The 23,386-nt window shown below is 42.4% G+C and overlaps 1 protein-coding gene across 1 annotated transcript in view; it reads right to left on the bottom strand.

Moving 5' to 3' along the window:
* Positions 1-20,000, bottom strand: part of COL17A1 (collagen type XVII alpha 1 chain) — a 69,857-nt gene extending 49,857 nt beyond the window's left edge. The window contains exons 1-13 of the mRNA XM_066621468.1: positions 19,946-20,000; positions 18,131-18,175; positions 16,591-16,689; positions 13,430-13,561; positions 12,940-12,987; positions 10,737-10,772; positions 9,556-9,603; positions 8,892-9,035; positions 8,266-8,421; positions 7,387-7,458; positions 6,065-6,136; positions 5,306-5,413; positions 1,474-1,638 (exon numbers count right to left, since the gene is read on the bottom strand). Of these exons, the coding sequence (XP_066477565.1) occupies positions 1,474-1,638; positions 5,306-5,413; positions 6,065-6,136; positions 7,387-7,458; positions 8,266-8,421; positions 8,892-9,035; positions 9,556-9,603; positions 10,737-10,772; positions 12,940-12,987; positions 13,430-13,561; positions 16,591-16,689; positions 18,131-18,175; positions 19,946-20,000 (1,180 nt within the window). The remainder of the gene's footprint in view (positions 1-1,473; positions 1,639-5,305; positions 5,414-6,064; positions 6,137-7,386; positions 7,459-8,265; positions 8,422-8,891; positions 9,036-9,555; positions 9,604-10,736; positions 10,773-12,939; positions 12,988-13,429; positions 13,562-16,590; positions 16,690-18,130; positions 18,176-19,945) is intronic.
* Positions 20,001-23,386: the final 3,386 nt, after the last annotated feature.

The raw sequence follows: 23,386 nt of genomic DNA, 5'->3' as shown, positions 1-23,386 counted from the left end.
ATAGGGAGGCACAGAGCAAAGGAGGAACTATGGAAACTATGAGAGTTGTGGGCTGCAATATGTAGTCCACCACTGTCCTCTCCATTCCCCTCTTCCTTTTTGAGTCCAGTGACCAGAAGAAGGAAGAGGAGAAGCGGCTAGTGCACAACCTGCTAAAGGAGAGGTGGCATTTGGCATACCACCTCAGGCACTGGCAGGTCTTGGGTCAGTCCTGGTCATCTGCATCCATATGCTACCTCAAATATTCCTGCACATGGCAGAGAATATACTTAAGTGCCTAGTCATAGGCCAAGAGTCAGCATGTGCAAGATTATCATGCATTGTTCCTATGACTGCTAGAGATACTCAGTGACCATAGGGCCCCGGGGACATCTGAATGGGATTTTCCTTATGTTTTTTTGAAGTGTAGGAAAGTCCCAAGTATAGATCTGGTCCAAGTCTTGCTGGAACATACCCAAAGCTCATCTAGTCCAGCATCCTGTTTCTCCCAGTGGTCCATCAGCTGCCTCTAGTAGAACCATAAGCAGGAGAGAAAGCCATACGTTTCTCCCACCATTGTTTCCCGCAACTGTTAATTCAGAATCATACTGCCACTGAACCAGGAAGTAATACATGGCCATCCTGACTAGTAGCCACTGACCTTCATGAATTTGTCCAACCCTCTTTTAAAGTCATCCATGCTAACGATGATCACCACATCTTGTGGCAATGAATTTCACAAGAGAATTATATGCTCTGTGAAGAAGTATATCCTTTTGACTTTTCTCCCACCAGTCAATTTTATCAGATGACTCCATGGTTCATATGGATGCGTGATTCTAGAATTGTGACTAGACTCTCAAACTCTCACAAAAACTCCCTCTCCACACTGTGGAGTCCCAATCAGGTCAGGGTAGCAAATCAGAAGTGGCATGGGAGAGCATTTTGGTGGATTCAGACTGGACTGTTTAAAAGAGCTCATAAAATAGTGATTGGCTAAAGTCAGGGCAAGGGGAGCTGTGTGTCAAACAATGGGAGCCTTATAAGATGCAGCTGAATGAACATAACCAGACCCTGGAAACTTGCTCAAATGTATGCCAAATATACCGGTATACATTAATACAGCAATTTTCAACCTTTTTCATCTCATGGCATACTGACAATGTGCTAAAATTGTCAAGGCACACCGTGTCACTGGTAGGGGTATTGTTATCCCCCAATGGCTCTACTAATAACTGACCCTCCCCCTACACTCCTTCACACCGACAGACCATTTGCAGCACATCAGTGTGCTGCAGCACACTGGCTGAAAATCACTGCATTAATACATTTGGAAACACTGGAAGAAACCATGTTGTATTCCCTTTTAGACTATATTAGAATGGCATGAGATTGAACCAATGAGACAGCAGCTCCAGCACCACTATGGTAACACAGGAATGGAACATAAGCCACCACTTCGGATACATCATAAAGAATAGGAAGGAAACGAACCTCCGCTGAGCCCACTGCTGGAAGCGTTAAAAACCTTTCCACTGTCCTTTGTCATGATCAGCAGCTCCATCTCTTTCTTGGGAGTCACATTTTCTTTCTGCACGAGCACAAACTTGCAGTCTTTGCTAAGAAAGTCATCGTTCTGGATGTTTGTGGTGGTGGCAGCTAAGAGAGGTACACAATGGGTAGAAGGTGAGGAAAGAAGTTGCAGCAATCCTGCTGCTAATCAGTATTATGGAAGGACTTCACCACAGTTCGTATCTCAAAATTAATTTATGGGGCTGAACATTCCAGGTTTTGGCATTTAGTTCCCAGGCTATGATTTACAAACACACACACCCCCCAGCATTGGGATTTGGGTTGCTTTCTTCTGGGGGGAGCATAGAGTTGTTTTATATGCTGGATAAAGCTCTATCTTGTGAATTTCTGCCTGTCACGATTGTGAAATGCACAGAAGTACTGCCAGAAAAGGTGGCAACCTAATCCAAAATAGTGTTTTTATATCCTAAAAATAATTATGCAACTGTTACCCTGCACATGCCCGATTTCGTCTGATCTCAGAAGCTAAGCAGAGTCAGGCCTGGTTAGTACTTGGATGGGAGACTGCCTGGGAATACTTGGTGCTGCAGGCTTATACCATAGTCTTTCGAGACTGAAGGCTGCCAACCATTAATTATGCTGGAGTAATTTGGTCATCCCTTCCCTCACTCCCACCCCCACAGGAATTTTCAGGCTAAAATATCAATTCCTGATTGGAGAGAGTAAACTTTTCTTTATATTACATGATTAGCAAACATGACATTTTGCTATCAGCAATACCAGAAAAGACATTGGAAGCACATAATCACTAAGAACGCAAGTAATTTAAAACAAAATAATCCCAGTGGGTGACAGTAGAAAATTTCAGGAGATTTGGTTCCAAATCCTGATGTCTTGCCTAAGACACATTTTTTCCCCACGTACTGATGGACCAAGACCCTGGGAGGTTGGAGGCTCAAAACATTTTAGGAAATGATACTCTGACCTACACAGGCTTGCTGATGCGGTCAGATGCAAAGGTAATGTACCTATGTCCTTTGATTTATTCAATAAGCCGATACAGAAAGCTTTCTAGTACAAAGTCCTAATTGAGGACATTGGATTTGGTTTTTTGATTACATAGCCTGGTTTAAATCAGAGCTTGCTCCACTCTGAGAAGGGGGAAAAAAGTTTGCAAAACAGACAAAGAAAGAGGAATTAGGCCATCAACTATTTTAAATAGTTTTCATTTTAACTTTAAACAGCAACAGCCACATCTAGTGGTTAATCACATTAACAACATCCATAGGTAAATTTCTCCTGTTGCTAATTTTGGTTCCCACAGTCATCAGCCAGAGGGAAGGTCTTTTCAGACAAACGTTTATAGCATAAAAAGGTGCTATAAAGGGGAAGGAGGGTTCATGTATTTCAATGCAAGTAGTATTTCTGGGTCTTTTCAGATGATATGGAAAGAACCTCCTACTGAACTCACCAGACCCCATAACAACCCCACAATCAGTGAACAAGATCCAGATTTGTGAAGAAGTCATTATTTAGAAATGCTTCATGCTCAGTCCTTTTCATATCTACTCAGAAGTCCATTTAGTTCATTGGGGCTTATGCCCAGGAAAGTGTGCATAGGATTGCAGCCTAATCACCCAATCCTAACATCAGGCTGCACTGCCAGAGCGCCAGTAACTCAGTGGCAGAGGCAGGCAGTGGGCAGGGTGCTTTGGTGGAGGAACCAGTGGTGGGCAGGGAGAGGGAGGGGGTGGATCTGGTGACAGTCGCACATGTCAGATCATATCCTCTCTTTTGAAAAACGTCCTGCCCCTTTTCTCTCCTTGGTCAGTAAAATGGGTGGTGTACGAGAAGATGAGAATGTATGTATGAGAAGACCCATAGGCGACCTACAGGCAAACAAGTAAAAATGTTTTTTACTTACCTTCCATTTGCATTCAGGTCATCTGCCCCTCCCCATAGGATGCAGTGCATGCCTTTTTGGCATGGCTGTATGCTTTAGCATGGTGGGGGATAGGACTTGGCTCTTAGGGCCCAATCATATCCAAGTTTCCAGCACCAGTGTAGCTGTGCCAATGGGACATGCGCAGCATCCTGCGATCGGGGGGGCGGTCAGGGAGGTCTCCTCAAGGTAACAGTTGGCCAGTTCTGAGCCAGTTCTCAAGGTAAGGGAATGTTACCTAGGATTTGGCCCCTAAAGTGCAGTACTACCTGGATGTTGGGCTGACACAAGTCCACTGTGCCAGCCTACAAGTGTGACAAACATGCCATAAGGCATTTTTGTGATAACGCATGAGTGGGGTAGGCTGGCAAAAGGAGGTGTGCTGGCCTCCACCAGACCTGGTGAGTTTGTGCCGGCCTAAGGATTTCGCTGACCAGATCCAAGTAGTCCCATAGAGATGGGTGGCACACGACACAGGGCAAGGGGAAATGTACCTTGTGCTGGAATCAGCACAGGCAAATTGGCTAGCTTGTTCCAGCACAAGTTAGGATTGGGCTGCCTGTCTGCTAACCTAAATTGCGGGTAAACTGGAATTTTTGCTTCAGCAAACACAACTATTCTGATGTTTCTTTTTGCTGTGAGGAAGAAAGTTTCGCAAGTGTTGTAAGCATTTATTGGATGACAATTGTGACCATTCTGAGAAGCATCTCACAAGTCACTTCCTCTTCCACCTACAATTATCCCTTGGAAATTTCCCCTATTTATATAGAAAACCTCTATATTGGATCCTAATTTAGTGAAGAAGATGTTTTTGAAATGACCTGCTGTGGAGGAAGTTTGAGTGGTAGTTTCTGTTAGATATTCAATTATTAGTTTTATCTGTAAATATGTTCTGTCTTTCTAATGACATATTTTGTAAACACATATTTCACATTTTTCATTATTAAGAGTGCCTTAGCTCAAAATGTGCTGGGATCTGATATTTTCTGTTAAGGGAACTTAAAAGTGACTTTCTGAAATACTTCCTTGTGGTTTGCATTAGAGGGTTATTACATTTTTCCTAACAGCCAAGATGGTTGGTTGGCAACCTTCAGTCTCGAAAGACTATGGTATAAGCCTACAGCACCCGGTATTCCCAGGCAGTCTCCCATCCAAGTACTAACCAGGCCTGACCCTGCTTAGCTTCTGAGATCAGACGAGATCGGGCATGTGGTGCTGAAAACAGCCAAGATACTATCATTGGTAAAAAAAATTACTTTCCCTTTACTTCATATAGCAATTTCCATTATTACTAATGTAAAAGAGGTACTGTTACTGGTGCCTACTAGATAATGCCTGTGACATCACTAGTGACCACTGAAGTGATACAACTTTATACCCTATTGCAGTCTCCAAACCCCGGCCCGGGAACCAAATGTAGCCCGCAGCCAGTCTTTATCCAGCCCGCAGCCAGCCTCTGATCTACTGAGAGCCTCTGGCCAGTTGATCAAACACAACCAGAGTTGTGCTTGTGGGGTGGGGGAATGGGGGTCCATTTAAGTGTGTGCTTTATTTCTTGGGCTGTGTTGGTGCTTGGAGAAATCCTGGGCATTTGAGCCCATTCATTCATTTACTCATTCATCTAAGTTCCATCTCTAATGTATTTATTTAAATTTTTTTTTTTCCAGCCCTCGACACTGTGCCAGATATTTGAAAAGTTTAACCCCTTTCAACCCTTCGGTCAAAAAGTTTAGAGACCCCTGCCCTATTGCATGGCAAAAATGTATAAGCTATATATTTAGAGAGACTATTGCACCATCAGTTATGCTGAGATCACTTTTCTGAACTCTGTGAAATGAGAGACAGACTCACCAGTTGTGGACGAGGTAGACATACCAGTACTAGTTACACCAGAACTCTGGGTAGTATTTTTCTTTGCCCCATATGCTGCTGTTAAAACAAGGGAAGGAGAAGAGACATCTCTTCAGTTCACTATCACAGAAAGCCTAAGGAAGGATTCTAAATGGCTTCTCCCTCATACCAGAATTGGTAGCAGTAGCATTCAGCTGTAATAGCATTCAGCTATACTCCGCTCCCCCCACCTCCCCACCCCAGAACGCCACCTCCCTCCACAACCCCACCTACCTCTTTACTGCCTGGCGGTTCAGGCGACCGCGGAGTGATAGAGTACCAGTGTTCCACCGGCACTATCTCTGGCGCTCCACTAGCACTAAGGGCTCGCAAACGTGTTTTGAGCACATTTGTGACAATGCATGCTGGCAGTAAACCAGCACACACTATTTAGGATTAGGCCTTGAGTGTGTATTCATGTGTCTGTGCCTTCCTAGGCATGGACCTCACCACACATTTCTGGTAGCATTAAACAAGAAGCAATACTTCTTGTACTTCTAAGGATTTCTAGGCAGTACCTGCTGACCAGCCAGCTATTACTGAGGTTAGTAGTAGGCCAATCTGAGACTACATCATAGCCATATTAGCTGAGATGCCTAAGAAAATGGGTAGGGAGCCATTTTTCAACTTTCATCCAGATAGAAGTTATTGCTAAGGCTCATGGCTGTTATTCTAAAATGGCTCTTATCGAAGATATGTGGCTGATTTAGAATTACTGACCTGTAGAGGCTGTGGTTGCACTGTTGGTGGTTGCATGCACATTTGGAACCAAGTTGTTCTGAACACCAAATACTACAGAGAAAAATGACCTGGGATGAAGTACAAATTTAGAAACAAGCAAACACAGTCAAAGAAATCCCACTACAGGAAGGATGGTTGGAAACGGATGTGTAATAAATGCTGAAGACCTCTCCAGCATTGTACGAGCTAATCAACTGAGCTGGCCCACCATATGCTTCATATAAGTCCCTCCTTGCCCTCTCAAAGATGCCTGAACATCTCATGTACTCATGTACTGTTATCACTGGGAGTTCTCAGTTTGGAATTTGGAGCTTCAGAAGGAGAATTTCAGCTTTCTACCCATAACTTTCTACCCGCATTTCTAGCTGGGAATAATTGTCAAATGATTTTGTTCATATATCACAATGGAGCTAGAATACCTCCTCATAAATCATTGCAGTTGGCAATATCCAAAAGTGAATCTTGCCTTCCTTTCTAATCACCTTCCCTCAGGCAGTACATCCCAGAACATACTCCATGTAAATAGCCCACATAGGAGACCTATTATTAGAAATATATTTCTATATATATAGACATCTATATATAAATCTATATATTAGATGTCTTTTCATTTCTATCTTCGATATCACAACAACCTAGCAAGAATTGCACTGGTGTAAGAGACAAATGGGAAATTCTCTGGTCTGACTTACATCTCAGCACAGGCAAGGGTTGATTGAGAGGCACCTTGATACCTCTGCAATTGCTCCTTCCAACAAGTTTGCCCAAGTTGTACAGCAAGCCTGCACAACTTGTGACCTGCCAGGCCAAAGACATCCTGCCAGCCATGTCTAGTGGCCCACTTAGGGACAAACCTTCAGATAGGTTTGTCTTCAGAAGATAAACCTTCTGGTGGGACAAATGCTTGGTCGACCATGTTGAAGAGTAGCAGCTGAGCCATGTTTGAAATGCTCATTTACAAATATATAAGTCTGATGTATACACAGGCCCATGCCTTGAGTTGTCACAAGAGAATAAAGATATTGATCTACTCTGCTTTTTAAAAGTTGTCTAAAAGAAAAAGAAATCTTTGTTTAAGATTGATAGAGTTCTTTGTTTAAGGTTGTTGAAGATGTTGGAGTAGCTTTGTTTACAGAGATACAGGTCTGGAGTAATCCCACTGAAAGAAGTGCAGGTGTACATGGCTTTTTGGTGCCACTAACATGAGGAACTGGAAAACAGAGAACCATGCATACAGTTTCCTCTCTTAATGCCCCATGCACCTTGGAAAGAAGAACAAGAAAATGATGAGGAAAACACACCTGTTGAAGAAGTACTGAGGGCTGCATTCAGAGCAGAGGAGCTGGGAGTTAGGTTGTTTGGGGCTCCGAACACTGCAGAGAAAGATGGACAGACAACAAATAGGCTATAAACTACAGATGGAGAAATTCCAGTATATACGGGCATGGCATAACCTCCTGCTCTGTAGCTGTCTGATCAATAAAGATACCCACTTTCCCATTTGAAAACATACAACAAATACACCAAAAGAAGCCTTCAAGATCATTGCTTTTTTCAGTCCTTCCATCTCTGCCCTAATATCACCAAAGTCCTCAAGGAGACACTGTTTTTGTCATAAACTACGCAAACTCTTAGAAAGTAGACTGCTAAATCATGATATAACTTTTCAGGCAGATATTTCAAACTTCTTTCAGTAGCATTTCCTACTCCTCGCTAGTACTGAAAGAGGCTGAAATATAAGCAAGGAGCTGGTTAGATGTGCAGGCAATTATCAGCAGTGGTCTTTTGGCTCTTAACAACCCCTCTTTTCTTACTATTCAGTTGTACTTTAAGGAAAGGATATTCTTCAAGGGAAAGATACCTTTAGTACAACAAATAAAAGATGGTTCAAGTAAGTGAGTTGAGTTGCACAATGCAGGGTAAGGCAACTTCCCCCAACCTCATCCACCAACTGGAAAACCCAGGGAATCAAAGCCATCATGGAGGCAATCTGGCCTAAGGAAATATTCCTTAACTGAAAATACAACAGTCAGTTAGATTTGCAGGTGCATTTGAGTTGGGCAGGTGAAATGTAGGATATAATTAAGATGCATCTTATTGCCTTTGCTCTTCCTCCATAGCCCTTAAGATTTCTTATGTTAACCATGCAACCCCAACCAGTCATCTCATGGTTTTTGTACCTGATCCAGTAGAATGGGCTGCGGTGTTGATCAAAGATGAACCTTGAGTCAAGTTGTTGTGGTAGCCGCCAAGAGATGACCCTGCAGGCAGGGTGGAGGACCACATGTATGGCGGGAGGGCAGCATTCAAGATGGTTGTGTCGTAGGTTCCTGACACTGAAGGAAAAATCAATGAATGAGATTCAGAATTAGACGTTTACTTAACAATGAGAGGAAAAGATGTGCCGTATTCTGCAAGTATCTGGTCAATCCTATCTTCCCCCATTACCAATGCTGCAGCTGCGCTGACAAAGCATGCACTATGTCCAATGGTGGAAGGGGTGATCAGGAGGCCTGCCAGAGGTAAGTAAAATATTTTCTACTTACCTTTGAGTAGCTTCCTAGTGGCCTATGGGTCTTCTCAGACCCATGCTCGTTACATCCTGAATTTACAGCACCAGTGTGCACTTTTTTACAGAATGTACAGAATTTTTGCAGAATTTACAGAATATACTGGTGCTGCTGAATTTACATTTGTATCCTGCTCCTACTGTTCTGTTCGTTCATGTTGCAATAGACAACATGATGTGATCCTTGAGGTCTCAAATCTCTTGGTGGGTGTTCCATAAAGTCCAACAACATTTTACCTGACTGGGTGCTCTCTGTCACCATCTTGGTCTCCACAACAGCTTTCTTAGGTATAGGGAGTGTGCTTGATGGGGATCGAGTAGGGCTGGCACTAGCTGATCGACTTCCCCGGACAAGTCGCTTGACATCATCTAGTTCTGTCCCTGAGAGGGAAGACGGAGCCCAAATGTTAATTTCCAAATGCAGAAGGCATAATTAATTATTTAACATAAAACATTATTCTCTCAGTTGCAAATGAAGAACATTATTTCAGTAGAAAATTGAATGTTTCATATTTTTGGATCTTAAAAATAATGGGTGTATATGGACAGTACAGGATGCTATAAACCTCACTATTCCTGTTCTGTCAGCTCACTGTCAAGCTGCCCAGATATTGTATAGAATTTATAATTTAGGGACCCTCCCAAAAACATTACACCAGGACACTTTCTGCTCTAGAACAGCATGTAATTTAACCGTCAGATATTGTGATCCCATTTCCACCCAATATCTTGTTGTGATTCTTCATATGGTCGCCATTCCACATATCTTATGACATCATGGAAAAACAGATTAGCAAGTGGTCAAAAAGAAAGGTCATTGCTGAAACTCATGGATTTTTAATCAGAAGCCAGTCTGACAACCTTTGTTCAAACTTCCAAAAAACCCAGCAATGATACTTACACCTGGTTGATGGAGAAGCACTCTGCAGCCTCACTCGGATTTCACTCTCTGTGCAAGACAAAAAGAAAGAAAAGGCTCTTTGTAAAGCACAAGCACAAGATTGGTAATTTGATGTTCTGTGCACATCTCTGGAACATAGAAATGTATACTACTCCGAAGCGGAGCTACACAGGGTGGAGTGGTAAGTATGGCATGCTCTGCAATGCACCGTGTGAGTGCCCCTCTGCTACAGTGTCAGAGTCATTCGGGGCAGTGACAGCAAAGTACCATTGCTGTCCTGAATGGCTCCAATGTTGAGGAGGAGGGGCACTTACGCAGCGCATTGCAAACCGTGCCGTATTTACCACTCTGCCCTTCCTCTGGCTCCACTTCTGATACTGCTTAGCTTGTGATAGGTTCTGGAAGGAAGCATTCAAGTCCACCAAAACTTGATAGCTACAGTATACTTATTTCTATTCTCACATGACTTGCCTAACAGCTCATTTTGACATTATCTTTCTGCAACGACAATAGCTACCATTTTATTGCATTTTGTTTACACTTCTAATACCCTCCACCAATCTTCCTTCATCATCAGCAACATATGTGAATATTCCAAGATGCTATTTTATCCAATTACCACTTGGAAACTAGTAGTTGAACAAATAGATGAACCAAAAGGGAATTGACCAGGACTGGTCCAACTACACAAACATCTAAGTGGCTGCTTGAAGATCCATAATCAGATCCATATTTTTACATTAAAAAAATAATCAGCTTGTGGTAGAGGGGGGAGTGAAGGTGAATGGGACACCATGGTAATGCAAAAAAGGGAGAAGTCTGACCCTTTTTTGCTCATGCTGATTTCTCAATGTAAATCATTCCCCCTATTGAGTAAACCATGTCTACTTTTTTTTTTTAAAAAAAGTTAAAGATAATCACAGATCTGTAATGTTAATTTGGCCCAAGTTCTCCAGGTCCGAGGAAGAGGGTTTTGCTCTCCAGTTTCTTAGGCCCCTGATGCCACATAGCAGACCATTTTTAAATACAGAAGAAACTTTCAAAAGTTTCTTGTGATACAGCATGAAAACTAAAGTTCAAAGGAAAAAAAGTTAAACATTCCACTTGGCATGTACATACCCCTGGGTAAACCTAAATTCTTTAAACACCAGTAAAGTTTTTATAAATGTATAATAGCTTACCTCGGGTTTGGCTTCGGCCCCTGGTAGCAGAGGAACCTGTGAACATCAAAAGAATTGTTCATTTTCTTTGGAATATAATTTAAAAAAAAAAAAAATAGAAGCAAGGTGAAGACCTCCAAATTGCAGAACCTACTTCACTAATATTGTGCATTTAAAAAAATATTCTGTGTCTGGATTATCCCTTCGTTTTGGCTTTTTAAGAACTCTTGACTCTAACACTGCAAACCTAATCTCACTTTCCTGAGAGTAAGTCCCATTAACCACAATAGGACTTACTTCTGAGTAGACCTGCTTGGACTGTGCCCATAACAACCTAAAGTAGCCTCAGCTTAGCTAGGTACACAGCTGCCCTAGGAATATTTTTGTGAGGGTTACAAGATAGCAAGTATATGTGGGTGATCTCTCAAGTTTTATTGCAGACATGACTAAACATAATTGATGCTTGTATGCCAAATTGTTCATATATGTAATGCAAAGCAACATAAGATGACAGGCTCTCTCTTCAACTGATTATCACCTATTCTGAACTTTTCTTAAGATAGGAATACAACCTGCCAATGATAAATGAAATAACCAAGAACTAGTCATCTTTTACTCAATCACACCAAACTGAAATTTAACATTTATATTCAAATACATGCTATCTGGATTACTTGAGTGGGTGCATGTTCTATGCACTCAGTTTGCTCTTTAATTCAAATTAATAAGAATGAGTGATTTTTTTCTGGGGGAAAACATTACCAAGTCATTTACGGAGTCCCTACATGAAGTCGCTCAGCTGGTGTTCCCAGAAGTGAACACAGTGGAATTTGGGTAAGTGAATAATTCTTCTAACTCCTTTAATTCAGTAAGATTGTCTTCACATCTCAGTGGGGCTCCCTCGCTTTGGGGGCATCTTCCTTCCTAGTCTAGTGGGTTTGTAGAATATTTCCATCCATTATTCCTTACAAATATCATGCATTCAGCACCAACTGTGTAATACGTCCCCCCGTCCTCCCCCCAAAAAACCTCATAAGCAGGTAGCTAAGAATGGATCCAAGAAGCTCACAATTCTTTCTTTGCTATGTTACAGTGCTCATTTCACGTGGATGATTTTGAAAACAAGCGGGAAGCTCAAAAAGCACTGGAAGCCTATTTGGTTTTTCAAGTAACAGGGATGTGAATTTATTCATCCTGCAAAACCTTCTCTCTCTCATTACCACCCCTGCATTCCTAGGACCTGATTGGCAAAGGTCCTGCATCACAATGGTGTGGACAGGAATGAAGAAGCATTGGTCATATTTCCACAGCTGTGGTAAACATGTAGCTTTGGGACACTTCTCTATTGGAAGTTTAGTCTGTGATGGTTTGTTCACTCATCCTCTACAGAGGGTTTCACACAATGTTGTCATCTATCATGTATCATCTCCTATACATTCCCTGTATTTACACCATCAGATGTAAACAGAGTAAATCTGAGGTTTAGTTTTCAAGAACAACAGTACAGTGGGGCATTGATCACAGAGTTATGGACTGTTGCTACTCATGTTGTTCTGTCTATTCTTTTTTGAGAGGCAATACCAAGATTCAACAGGCTACAGCAAAAACAGGAGAGGTAAAACAGGGTTTTGTGTGTGTGTGTGTGTGTGTGTGTGTGTGTGTGTGTGAGAGAGAGAGAGAGAGAGGGAGAGAGAGAGAGAGAGGGAGAGAGAGAGAATCTATTGTGGCCCCAAAACATACTATTTCTAAGTAGTGTGGGAGGAATGCTGCAAGAGAAAACTGAAAAGCAATGACTGGCTGGTGCTACAAGTCCATCTGGAAGTGCCTCTAGACTTGTGATGGATGCACTGGAACTTGGTTGACTCCACTGGTTCACAAGGAAGGAGGGAGTTCTGCCATTGCATCAGATAACTTTTGTGGTTCAGGCACCTAGTCATCATATGACTATTATTCCGAAATATCGGACATATGCATCCCTCCATCTCCACTAGAACCATACAGCTATTAGAAAAATTCAATTTATTTTAAGAAAACGTTCTGCACCAGAACAAAAACTGACTTTTAAATAAATGTATGCAAATCTGTTTTGCTTGCATGATTTATGCTATCAGAAGAATATGGGGATTTTTTTTAATCATAGAATTTCAAACTCCCTGATCATAAGGTATTAATATGCAAGTGTCCTCAACTTGCCCTTCACTATCTTAATAATAAGGAAATGTACCAAAATCTTTTCTTGGAAGTTCTGGAGAAGAATTTGCACTGGAACTCCCTGAAAAAGAAAAAAAAGTTTCATTTAGAAAAGTTTATACAGTGTATGTTTTGTACAGCAAGACAGTTCAAGACTATGTCATACCTCAAAGATGTAATATAGGGTATCAAATGCTTTATTTGGAATTTAAAGTTACTAAAAGATGTAGACAGAATAATTATTGATCAAACTGCAAGCCAAGTGAGGAAAAAAATCTGTGAAAAAGAGATAAATGATTATAATTGCTGACTACAGTGTAACACTAGACAACAGCATATCTTGCCATGACCCAAAATAATGATTAGAGATGACAGTATTTTCTTGCACTAGAACACAAATGGTCACTGAAAGAACAAATGGGTCCAAAAATGGTTGATATCTGGAGGACAATGGCCCACTGGCAGGCAACGATAGGAATGGTCACAGTATAATCCTAGCCCCCTATTTTCTTGAACTATGATACCTTCATAAGTTGCATAGCGGGTGGAATAGGTTTTTCGTTCAAAGGTTGAACCAGGTGATTTGGGAAGAGTAGAGCAAGGAGAGGTGGCTTGCTTGTAGGAGGAAGAGGAGGTATTCATTCTAGCATTTCCACCTATAGATGAAACAAAACCTCCTCAGATATATGCTAGACATGTACACATGGATTGGACTGTGACAGATGATGGAGTTTGTCTTTAGTCATTTGGCCACATGAGGTCTATAGATGAGCCACAAAGCCTAGCTCCATTTCTGAAGAGATAAAAGTCGAGATGGATTAGCCTAAGTTTAGACAAATCATCTTAAATTGCTGTCATGGGAAAACAGTTTTTACCACCAGTAGTTTTGGAGAGGAAGCAACTTCTTCCTCAGTGGTGGGAGAGGCCCAGAACTTGCAGGACAAGTACATTGTTTGGCTCACTTTTGCGATAAATCATCTTTGTTAAAATATTTCAACAAGATATTTAAAAACACTTATAGTCCTTGTTCAAACTGATTTTTGAGTATAGTTCTTAAGATGGGAGAGCCTACTTGATCTTAAGCCAATTAAGTCCGAGTGGTTTCCCTGGAACAAAATCAATGTATGTTCAAGGACTCTAATCAGCACAGATTCTGGTTGCAAAGACCCTCTCAGCAAACTACCCTTCTACCTGGGTGGGCTCTACTGCCAATACTTGAAAGTAATCATGGAAATAGTTTCAGGAATCAGCAGTGGACCCTTCTGAGGGCACTAGTATTCACCCTTTGGATAATATCTTCTTCCTCCTGTCAGGTGGAAAGTTCACTTCTATTACCTCCTTCAGTGGCCTGCCCTCAAAATTGAAATTTTGTATGGACTGTATAAATTCAAGCAAACCAAAGTCCTCAAGAAGCTTGTATTAATACTGGACACGTTTCTGCCTACAGTATAGCAAAATAAAAGCCATATTTGGAATCATTAAGCTACTATGCAGTTTCTCAAAAGATAAGATCACTGTATGAATTCAGCCTTTGGATTTTTGTTGGATCGCCAAACAGAGAGATGGCTGTGATCTAACAAGATACAGTCATGTGAATAATGGTGCATGTCATCCTCCAATTTATGAAGAGAGCCCTTTGTAAACTCCGCAGAGGGCTGTTCTTGTATATTCTGTTTGTGGTTCTGAGGTTTGTACTATTTGTTGACTTCACCATTAAACTATGAGTATCAGGAACAGTGTGCTTTTGTTAGAGTACCTCTGTTAGGGTACCCAACCTTTGCAGTTCCACCAACTTGCAAAGCACAGCATTAACACAGAAACATCAAGAGTTTATTACTGTAAGAAATCCTGACTATTTTAATCCTGCTGCAAATATTGGAATGGATTAGCGTGACAGCCAGGGAAACAGAGAGCTCCAAAAGACCAATCAATTAGGACCATTAAAAGAAAACACATTGTTCCAAATTAATTAGTTGAGGATGTTACTTCTACAGGTCTCTTTGAAATTGGGAGGCGAGTGTCTGACCCATGAAGACCAATAAAAGCTGAAGGGTTTTAAAATAAAAGCTGTGGGGTCTAACACAGGGAAATACTTCAAAGGAGCATGTCTACCAACCCTGTTTTGGTGATTTCCATAGGATGGCTGAATGAACAAATCCTTGGCTGAAAAAAGCCCCATCCTATCCAACTTTCCAGGGCCAATGCAGCTGTGCCAACTGGCATGTGCTTCACCCTGTGGTGTGGAGGCAGTCATAGAGGCCTCCTCAAGGTAAGAGAACATTTGTTCCCATACCTCAGGGCTACACTGCAGCTGCATCGGCACTGGAAAATTGGATAGGATTGGTCCCTAAATGTCCATTATGTTCTCTAGGGCAGTGGTTCTCAAACTCTGAGGGAGTTTTACTCCCTCAGTATGTCTTTGTGGGGGGGGGGGGGGGCTAGGGCAGCGACGTGATCCCCAGGATTGTGTCACGAAGGGAGGGTGAGGGGTATACTTTTGACTCATGTTATGTAGCTTGGGCCGCAGTAGGCTGCAGGAGGTGTGGGGAGCTCTGAGCAGCCCTCCGCAGCACTCCCCAAGGCTTGCAACATTCAGCAACAACAGGAGCAAAAGCACTTCCTGCAAAATGGAAGTGGTCTGCGCCCAATTTTTCCAAATGTTCCAAGCCTCGGGGAGTGCTGCAGAGGGATGTGCAGGGTTCCCTGCACCTCCAGCAGCCTGCAGCAGCCCTGCCTACAAAATGTAAGTCAAAAGCACCCCCTGCCCCCCCCATATGGTTGCAATCCTGGGGATCACTTCCCTGCCTCTCCTCTTCCTCCCGCCCCTTAAAGGGATGGAGGAACCTTTACATGAACTGGTGGGTTGAGAGCCACCAGTTTGAGAACCACTGCTCTAGGGCATTGCTGTTCTACAGCAAATCAGATAAACTGATATACGGCTAATTTTTACTGGGAGCTATCACACTTAACGCCTCTGTTAGGTGTTACTCAGGTTACACCAAGGTGCAGTACCAACAAGTGGTTGGGTTACATGGAAAAGTTACAAGGACATATAATTATATGGTGATATTTCCTGGATAAATGGTTTTATCAACTTACATTCTAAGCGATGACCCTTAAAAACATGGCAACTAAGGCCCCAACGCTATCCAAATCTCACACACCACTCCCATAAGTGTGGCACTGCAAAATCAGGACCACTTTCATTTGCTTTGGGGCTGCCATGTGCTTTTGGACTGCCAGTGCAAGTGGCTGGAGGCCCCATGCCTGTGCCAACAGCTCACCCAGCCCATTCTGGAGCAGGTAAGGTGGCAGCAGAGATGGTTCAGGGGAGCTTCAGGGGAGGATCAGGGTGGCAAGTGGGCCAAACTGAGGGCAGGAGGAGCTGGGAGGATCTTGGCAGCACAGATGCATGCAAAGGTCCTATCCCTTTTCTTCCAGCCTGACACACCTCCTGAGGCTCCTTAGGATTATGCTAGGTAAATAACTGGTGTAGGTCCAAGGAGACCCATCAGAAGCCAGGCAGCCTATGGGAAAGTAAGTACAAAAGAATGGAAATCTTTTTCTTATTCACACACATACTATCATTTTCCAATTGTAAACTTCAATTCCCCTTGTTGTCCCTTGCCATTTCTCCCCCTTATTTGTTTTGTTTTTATTTGGTCCTGATTTGAGAACTACTTACTAGCTGTGGCATAACTGCCACCATGAGTGTAAGTCCTCTTTTCCACTCCACTTCCTCCATTATAGGCAGTTGTTTTGAGCCCACTACTACCACCTCCTTCTGTCAGAGGAAACACAATGAGAGAGTTTCTGGATGAAAAAGGCAAAAGAATCGTCACAACAGAAAACACGGGGACCTCCTTATTTTAGCTAAGCCTCATACAGAGCTCATTTCTGGAATATGTTACCATATACTGTAGATGACATATTACTGTTATGAATAACTCTTTTCTGGTACCACTTTGTTGGCTGTATGCTGACCAGATGGTTTTCTGTCAGCCTGTCATATTTTCAACACAGCTTCCATGCTAGAAAATCGAAGCCACCTCAAATCAACATAATTTAAATTCCAATGAGAAATGGATGAGGTCTGAGGGACCAAGAGATGTGACAAACTTTAATGAGGTGAGTTCGTACAATCAAAAGCAGATAGTGGGATTGCAACACTAACCATCACTTGGGTACACAAACTGATGAGGAGTGCCTTGCCCCCTACATCTGCCTGCTGCCCTCCTCCAGCCCACTGCTCATCCAGCCACTTCAATCACTGCTCTGACCCTCTTCTCACTCGCTGAGAACAAGTGAGAGGAGGACAGGGCAGTGGTGACCCATCTCTTCCTTCAGCACAGCTGCAGCAAGCAATCACAATGGAAGTGCTATGGGAAGAAGCAGTGCAGTGACCCTGCTCTCATCACTCAACCTCCCCTCTCCTTGCCCATCCAGCTGCTTCCTAACAGTAGGTGAGGGGGAAGGGGAGGAAGTGGTGTCAGCAACAGCAGTGGTAGGGCATGTGTGTGCTGGTTAAAAAACACTGGGAATTATGGGTAAGTGTTGGCAGGGGCAATTGATCTGTGCAGAATGGACAGCAAACCCACTCGAACCATTTGGGTAAGGTAATGGAATATATCGAGTGGAACTAGGCAGTTGCTCCAAAGTACATTTACACAACTTACCCCAAATTAAATATTATCCTCTGAAAACAGAAAATAATTGTTGTACAAGTTCTTACACATCAGTCCCAAAACCTACACTCCTAATTCTATTCCAGTACCATTTGGTTTTTTAAGTTGTTCCAGAGTTGAGGCAAAGATTTATTTTATACTGTAACACAGTGCGCATTCCCAACCCCTTATGTCAGTGCTTTCCAGGACTCACACAAGGGCAATGCAGGCTCTGAGGTAAGGGGACAAACATTCCCTGACTTTGAGGAGGCCTCCGTGAGTGACACCCAACTGCAGGATGCAGCACACGTCCCACTGGCACTGCTATGCCAGTGCTGGAAAGCACTGACATAAGGGGTTAGGACTGAGCCCACAGTCTTGTGTGATCTGTCTGTCACTGGTCTTGAAGATCGGGACAGCTTGAAGTACTGGGCACATAGGTCCAACCTGCCCATGTGGTCCAACCCATTGGCCCACCACTCTTTTCTCCTCCACAGTTTTACTCTGTTCACTTCTTCCTTTCTGACTCCAGGAATGCTAGAGAGAACGGCAGCCACTTACTTGGAGGAAGAGATGTCAGTCTGGTGGTAACAGTTTCTGTAATAACTGTAAAATAATAATAATAATAATAATAATAATAATAATAATAATAATAATAATAATAATAATAATGAGACTATGTCATAAGCACTAGAAAGTTCTCCTGCATAACCCCATTGTGAGAACAGGAGCTATGCAAGAGCAGTAAAGGAAAAAAACTTTTTAAAGATCAAGCTTAACATTGAATATTGTTTGAGTGCAAAAATGACTCACTGGGTTCAGGGTCACTTTGGATATTCATGCCTGAGCCATGAATACCATCCATGTAATTCAGGGAAGGGCTGGAATCTTGGTTTTGTAGGCCCCCCACTTATTGAGGTATAGCAAGAAAAACTTTTCTATAGATAAACATATCAAGGTGAATTGCTCAGTGAATTACACATCACATGTATATCCATAAAAGCACTTTTTGAGGCTGGCTGTATACTACTCCTTGAATTGCATCCTTCTTATTTTCTAATGTTTTGTAGAGAGTTCAGCTATTACAGAGACATTTCCAATTCATATTTAGACATGAGGGTACATGCAGAGATGCATCATGGGTTTGGCCAGTTGGGACACTGGCTAAGTGCTCACACTAATGCCAGCAGATCTATGCACTTCCCTGAAGAGGGTTGCATCAGCAGCAGATTGTGAGGAGTCTATGTGTGTGTGTGGGGGGGGTGGATTCCAGGTGCTTTTCACCCTGAGTCTGCTGCTACTTGTCCCTCCAATCTGTACGAATCCAAGCTGCACTGATCTGCTTTGTTTTAGAGTAGCAGTGCTCAAAGTCACTACCGCTATGCACCTGGAATGCTGTCCCTGTCTGGACTGCATCCAAGCATTCTGCCCGGGTGCCGTGTGAAGTCCTCCTCATTCGGAGGGCAGGGACACTGCAGGTAGTTGTGTCCACTGCCTGGCATCCCAGGAGGCCGCACGACAGGATGTCCGGGCAGACGTGATTGCCCAGAACGTCCCTGTCCTCCAAATGAGGAGGACTTCACCTGGTGCCTGGGCAAAACCGAAAGTTCTGCTCACTGGGTGGACAGATCCAACCGAACCCCAGATCCAGCTCTTGGGCCAGGATTCAAGCAGCACTGCTCTAGAGTGCAAAGCAGATAATTCCCTCCTTACCATGCTCCTCATAAGCTACCATGAAACCCAGAAGTTCAGGACTTTGACGTTTCAAAGCAGCACTCACAGAGCATAGTATGGGGTTTTTTGGGTTCATTTTTTTTTTTTCAGCAGAGAGGTGGCAGACCCGAGAGAGCATCAGTTCTGGTTGGGCCACCCCTGGCTCACACCCATCAGAGGGCCTACCTCACCAGGCTGATTTCTGACTCCTCAATACTGGTGGCGCTACTAGTGTCCAATATTCCATCAGGGGACGGGCAGGGAGTGCTGGGGTTTGCACCAGGGCCTCCTTGATAACTGAGTACAGTTATCCAAGGAGTTCCATCTGGGGTCACCACAGAGCTATAAAACACAACAGTGTTTGAGGGAGGCAAATCATTATGAGACTACTCCTCGCTCCTAAAAATAGGAAGTAAATCAGTTTTATGAAACTATCTCTAAATGACAAATTGCATGAAAAGGAGTTCAAAATGAAAAATGCTTGAAAACAAGTGTATTTTAAGACTTGATAATGAGGGTGCCTTCAGCAGACTATGTAGCCTTATAAATATTGAGGCCAGGACAATGCAACTGTATGTTCTTTTGATTTCAGTAGTAATTGTGGGAATTGGCTTCAATGTCTAGAAAGTACTCAGGTATGTCACTAGAAAATATTTCACTTACGTCTCTCTGTAACTTCAGATCCATCCCGCTTGTTTTTCTTGGTTATAGCGGCCATATCATTGCCACCTGAAGGTGAAAAGAAGGGCAAAAGCTCAACATACCAATAGCCTGGATCAGGGCTGTGTGGTCTGTTACGTGGCCATGGTTGCCAGTGAGGGCAGAGACCTTCCCTTTTTAGTCAGTGCCAGGAATTGTAGTTTATGCTCCTTCACAGAGGCCATGACTTCCCATTTCATAGGGTTTTTATGAGGACATATGAAATGCATACAGACCAAATGTGCTATAAGTTAGCAGTACTTTTAGAGACCCACCAAAACCGGTTCTTTGCACCAAGCAAAAGCACTTTGTATATGTTTAGGGGCATTTTGTCCTTAGATCCTCCCCACCACCCCTACCAAATTGTACTATGGTACTTTTGCCTGGTAAGCCAGGAGTTTTTAAATCAAAAGGTGCATCTTTCCAACTGAGTGAAACGAAATTCCTTGGCTGGGTGACAGTACACGGAGGCACTACAGTAGCCCCAGAAATGAGAGATTCACGATGTTTAGAAAACACTGTCTTAACATGTGATTCAAGAGTGTCATCTAGTGGTAGTTTAGAAATTTTTAGCCAGGTTTTATCTTCCTTTTTCTGATTTAGTTTGTAGGTTTATGCTTCATAATCTTTCCATAACTGAAAAGCAAAAATGTTCTGATTTTAATTGAATTTTTTAAAAAAGCTTCCATTTTAGCTAATAATTAAGCTGAACATTTTTCTCTTTCTCCCTTATATTTGAAAAGGCACTGAAAAGTAGCAAATGCTCAGCTTTCCGGTACAAGCACCAATTGTCTTGTTTAGTCCAAGGCTTCCCTCTCCATTCTCCACCTGTAGTCCTTACTCCCTTGTGTCTGTTTATCATTGCAATGCCCTTCTCAGATGGGTCTCTTCCTCAGTTTTAACAGCCAGACTGAAACACAGTTGTCCACCCTGACTTCTCCCTGACTTATTTACCCACCTCCCTTTCTGGTTCTCATTGCCTTCCTTTCAGATGTGACTAGTCTTCTTAGATTGTAAACTAGCAGACAGAGATCCTGTACAGTGGTACTTAGAAATGTTTAGCGCTTCACAAATAAGTAAGTAAATAAGATGGCACCACTCAACTACAGACCATAAGGCCAAACTTGATGTGACTTGAAACATGTTTGGCTCTGTCTGGGGTATTCATCCATTTCCTATTTGTAAATGGCAGCCGATGGGGCTCAACATCTAGATTAGATTCTCAACATAAAATTGAGGTTTCTTTTTCCCTGTCAACAACAATTAGTTGTTTAGCTCCGGAAAAACAACTTGGGGAGGGAGGAAGTTTTGTCAGAGGATGTTAACGGAGTAGAGGAGCACTGAATGGCAATACAAAAAGGGGGTCAGAGCATTTCAGCCCTTATATGAACAAGATGGTGTGTTTGTGTGTGTGAGTAATTCCAGAGTGTTGCTTTTGCTTATGGCCATCAGCCATCACCCTCAGGGCCAAGCAACATGAGCAAGCAAACACATACTGCTTCGGCATGCTCCCACCCAACTGAAGGTGTCTATTTTTTCTTAAAGACAGCACAGTGGCTAGCCAATCAGTACTAACCAAGTGGGGAGAGAGAAAGATTTCCTTTTTTCTTCATGTGTTGTTTTTAATCTTGAAAATTGCTCTTCTGAAGTAGCAATTTGTTTTCAAACCAGTCTGGGGAAAATTCCTGCCTCAGTGTTGCATGGGAGGAGACAACTAATTTTTCAGGGAGGGGTACTTGTTCACTCTGCTCCCCCTCCTTGTAGTGCTACCAGTGCAGAGAATCTATTTAGGTTAAAGAAATCTGCCGAAATGAGAACTAGCAGCTACACACTGAAGTTTAACAAATTTGAATAGCAGATCAGATGAGCCTCTATTGAGCCAATATTAAAACATTTTTAAGTACTATGGATTTCAATGGGAGAGATTTAAACAAGTACTTTACCCTCCAATGAAAATCAACAGAGCTTTAAATGAAGAACTTCATCAGGTTCAAGATACAACTAAATAAATAGCATGCAATTTCTTCTCAGATGTCCAGTTATAAGCTTTTGGGAATCAGGACGTACCTGCCCATATGATCTGCATTTATGCCCCCACCTGAGACATAGTCATACATACGCTTCCTTGGGAGCAGCAAGGATTTCCACAAGCAGAGGCAGGTTTTTGGTTGAAGCAGATAGCATAATTGTAGCCTTCTTCATATGAAGATCATGTGTTCACTGAATGCATGCAGGGGGGGGCAGTATCATGATGGCAGGCTCCGCTTACCCCCAACCTAGCATGTTCAGAAAACAGTTGGTACAGATATACAACTTCCTGCATGTAGGGCTGTGTTGATGTGATTGGGAATTCTAGAAAGATCGTTCCTAATCACGTTTCTGCGCACGGACACACCCTGCAGAAATGCTGGAGGTTGGGAATGATGACAGTATATGCTGTTCTGCTCCCTTTTTCATGCATTCAAGTGACTATTGTTTCTGAGATGACTTTGAAGATAGAGTTTGCACTCATGATCATGGATTGACTGCCCTATTTAAGGCTAGGAAGGAATTTCCTCTAAGACCACATTGGCTGAAAGTTGCCCACAGCCATTGCTTTCTTTGTATACTCATGCTAAAATGAATCACTTGAGCCCTCTTCAGACGTTCTCCACTACCCCATCAAGGAAACAGGAGGGCCAATGACTTCCAAATTTCTTTGCTAGTGTTTTTCCTTAGAGTTGAAGTATTTTCTTCTGATACTCTTCTTATTCCCACTTCCTACTTTGAAACTTATTATATTTCAGGTAAAAATCTAGCTCATTTCATCTCAAACTCTTGGAGTTACAATAGTTTAAAACAGAGGTATAAATATTGAAAAATGAATTTAAAAATAGAAAAGGTATGTTAGAGTGCAAGCCTCTGAGTGTTTACTCAGAATGAAGCCTCACTGTATTCAGTAAAACTTATTCTCAGGTAAATCTGCATTGTGCTGCAGTCTGAACATAACATGAGTTACATCCTGTCTGTTAGACCTTGGGAAGAACAATGGGCTTGAGCAGCATTTCCCAAACTGTGGATTGTGACCCACCAGTGGGATGCAACCCAATGTGCAGTGAATCATGATCCAAAGCTCAATGCTGCACCTGCCAAGCCTTTTTGGGGAGATGCCAGAGGCTGCTGCTGCTGCTGCTGCTGCTGCTGCTATTATTATTATTATTATTATTATTATTATTATTATTATTATTATTATTATTATTATTATTATTAATAATAATAATAATAATAATAATAATAATAATAATAATAATAATAATAATAATAATAATAATAATAAAAGTTCACAAAGTGGTTTACAGAGAAAAATCAAATAACTAAATGGCTCCTTATCCCAAAAGGGCTCACAATCTAAAAAGATGCAAAAGC

This window comes from Tiliqua scincoides, chromosome 3, assembly GCF_035046505.1.
Source record: "Tiliqua scincoides isolate rTilSci1 chromosome 3, rTilSci1.hap2, whole genome shotgun sequence".
NCBI lineage: Eukaryota > Metazoa > Chordata > Lepidosauria > Squamata > Scincidae > Tiliqua > Tiliqua scincoides.
This window is presented reverse-complemented; position numbering and strand designations above follow the sequence as displayed.